The sequence below is a fragment of the Papaver somniferum genome, chromosome 7 (genome assembly GCF_003573695.1).
Source record: "Papaver somniferum cultivar HN1 chromosome 7, ASM357369v1, whole genome shotgun sequence".
NCBI classification, from domain to species: Eukaryota; Viridiplantae; Streptophyta; class Magnoliopsida; order Ranunculales; family Papaveraceae; genus Papaver; species Papaver somniferum.
Window position 1 is genome coordinate 242,095,277 of NC_039364.1, and position 3,237 is coordinate 242,098,513.

Consider the following 3,237-nt stretch of genomic DNA (forward strand, 5'->3'; position numbering starts at 1 on the left):
AATACAAGTTAGAAAAGTTACACACAAAAGCAACAACCAAGAACATAGGATGAAAGATAAACATAATAATGCACAAAACAAAACTAGGAACGCAAGCCCGTTGCTTGACTAGTTAGCATGCGCAATATGATGCTAAATTTGACTTAGATAATGGTAGGATGATGATGGGGATAATGTGTACTTGCATAGTTCCTGGCCAGGTATAGTTGATATTTGAATTGTCATCTCTGCTGGACAACTTAGGATCTGAGGGTTTGGTGGGGGTGGGGATGGCGCCGATGGAGGTGGTGATGGTGGAGGGGTTGAGGAATTGTTTTTACAGCAACATTTGCACAATAGGGAATCTGATTCAACCAAGCACATTTTCTCTGCCATCTTAGTTCCGATAATCCCACATTGAGCTTTACATTGTTCTTCACAAAGACTGCAATCACGAGTGCTAAATATACGAAGCTCTGAGTATATATCTCCAACTTTGCAAACATTTCCCGGAATAGCTGGTGGTGGGAGGGAGGGTGACGGTGGGGGTGGAAGGGGTGGTGATTGTGATGGGGGCGGAGTGGATGGGTTATTGTTTTTACAGCAACACTTACACAACAGGGAATCTGATTCGATCAAGCACACTTGCCCAGTTAGACTACTTCCGGTGAACCCACATTCAGATTTACAATCTTGGTCACAAAGACGACAATCTCGAGTATTATATAGACGAAGTTCTGAGTATATATCTCCAACTTTGCATATGTTCCCGGGAGTTGTAGGTGGTGAAGGTGATGGTTGGGGCGGACGGGTTGGTGATGGGGGTGGAGGAAATGGTGATGGAGGGGGTGGGGATGGGGATGGGGGCGGAAGGGATGGATTATTGTTTTTGCAACAGCACTTGCACAATAGTGATCCAGTCTCAAACGCACATACTTGCTTAGCTATTGTAGTTCCCATGGATCCACATTCAGTTTTGCATTCGACTAGGCAAAGATGGCACTCACGGGTGTCAAAAAGCCGAAGTTCTGAATAGATATCTCCAGATTTACATACATTCCCGGGAGCAGTAGGTGGTGGGGATTTTAGTGATGGTTGTGGTGAAGAATATTGAGTTGAGGATATTATTAATGGCATGGTAGAGAGTTTGACAGGTGGCAGGCGAGATAATTTTGGTGGTGGTGGTGGTGGTACAGGTAAAGATAGTATCGGAAGTGGCGGCCGTGGAAGTGACAAATTTTTGCAGCAACACTGGCAGTCCAATTTGGGAGAGCCTTTATCTGTAAACTTTCTGCTTTTTTCATTAACAACTGAACTATGCACTTCGGTACACTTGCGGTTACACCAGTTTTGACAACAATGGCTGTTATGCGTGGGCGAACAGTAGCCCTGTTGGTATATATCCCCATGTTTACACATCTCCAATCCGGCTAATGGCATGATCTCGACTGCGTTCCGTTCAGCCAATGTTATCTCTGCTGCGCATATAACATACATAAAATTATAATTAGGAACAGAATTAGTCGCAACAAAAGAAACTTGAGCGAGAGAAATCTTACCTGACATGATGACAATTGCAAAGTGGAAAAGAACAACCAAGGCACCGGGAGAAATCTTGTTTGCCATCGCTTTCAGGATATTTCACCTGAAACTGGTCCAGCCCTTTTGTTCTGTATTTTGGTTGATTTTTATTTGATGATATACCAGGTGTATTTATATGAAAAGTTTGGATCCACTTAAATAAACAAAGTGCTATAATTTTTGTTAAAACACATAAATGTGCTTAGCCAGATCGCATTTAGTTGGATTGGTACAAGAAAGTAATGAGCGTTACGTTGTTGAACAGAAAGTCAAGACTGTAACATGGGGCTTACTCAGTCCAGTGAACAAAAATCGGCATCTTTGACTGTTAGTTGCTCTCATTGTTTCATCGGATAACGACCATTCTACTAAAAGTATCAAATACTAAAGCAAACTTAGAAGTGTTGTTGTGCGTAGCTCTTATACTTCGCTCGTAGTCTTTTTGTTTTCTAATGCTTTAATTATTTATTTTTTTGGAAGCATTCTAATATTTTAAGGAAATGATTAACCTATCGTGGAAGAAATCCGAAAATTTACCGGCTCTCACGTAAATAAATACAGGACCCACCATAATCTCTCGGATGGCGGGCCCCAGGTTTGTGAAAGTCGGTAGACTCGTCGGGATAAATCCCTCGGTTGGTCTATCAGTACTCAATGCTTTAATGTTTAGGGTCCAGTGAAGCTAAGCTATGAGAACAAATGAATTTTGTCAATATAGTAAAAAAACGTGAAAAAAAACAAAGCTCAGTTGAGGTTTTTCAATTCAGTATACCCCACTTGACAAATCTAACTAATTTAAGCACTGGACTACTGGAGTTGGGGCAGATCCTGATTACATTGGAGTTCTTGTACATGTTTCCTCTAAGAAAAAGGTGGAAAAGTTTCATTTCATCAAGATACTCATGTTGTTGATGGTTCTCTATTGACTCTGAAGCCTGATAACTAGTGGCATCATGATCATGGAAAATCTTGGTGTGATATTATGACAACGATAAGTTAGACACATCGTTTAATTTACATCAGTGGGTGGTCTGTGTAACATAAATTTAGATTGGTCCGAGATGTTGGATATGCAGCTGACTACACTTTGGGAGATCTTATCAAGTCCGAGTCACAGAAAGGAGTTGTTCTTATTCTTGAATGTGAATCGAAAGGTTTTATGTACTTGGTCTTAATTGTGATGTTTTTCTTTTTTTATCGGTATTGCTTCAAGACGTGAAAAGCTACCATTAATTTAGGAGAAAAAATATAGACGGTAGATAAGATTATCCATATTTAAAAGAAAGGCGTTGTGGGAAGACAAAATCAAAACTTAAATTTGTTGGAGGAAAAAAAAAGGAAGGAAGGAAGGAAGGAAGGAAAAATTCCTATTGGTCCCCATGTCCCTTCCATTGAAAAAATTCCTATTTGACGTGGAAATGGCAAATTTCATTAAAAAAAAATGTTGTTAGAGCATTGCTCGGTCGAACTCACAAGTGTTGCTGTCTCAAGCTTGTTGTCAAACTTAGTTGATCAAAACTATAGCTTGTTTTCTAGTTTACATTAAGTCAAGTTTCGGATTAGGATAGAAGTGTCTAGTTGAGAATCGGATAGCACTACGTTCCACCATTTGAAGGCGAAGATCAACCAAAGCTCTGGAGAACTTCTCCAACAAAAGGCAAGTGAAGACTGAACCAC

The 3,237-nt window shown here is 40.3% G+C and overlaps 1 protein-coding gene across 2 annotated transcripts; it reads right to left on the minus strand.

Moving 5' to 3' along the window:
• LOC113293576 lies at positions 1 to 1,644 on the minus strand. 2 transcript variants are annotated; one of them, XM_026542178.1, is made up of 2 exons: positions 1,539 to 1,644; positions 1 to 1,454 (listed from the first exon to the last, which is right to left on the minus strand). In XM_026542178.1, exons 1-2 carry the CDS (start codon positions 1,603 to 1,605, stop codon positions 133 to 135), a joined length of 1,389 nt encoding a protein of 462 aa, XP_026397963.1. In that variant the 5' UTR covers positions 1,606 to 1,644; the 3' UTR covers positions 1 to 132. The 2 variants fall into 2 exon arrangements, with proteins under 2 accessions (XP_026397963.1, XP_026397962.1); XM_026542177.1 differs by having other exon boundaries at positions 1 to 1,457.
• Positions 1,645 to 3,237: the final 1,593 nt, after the last annotated feature.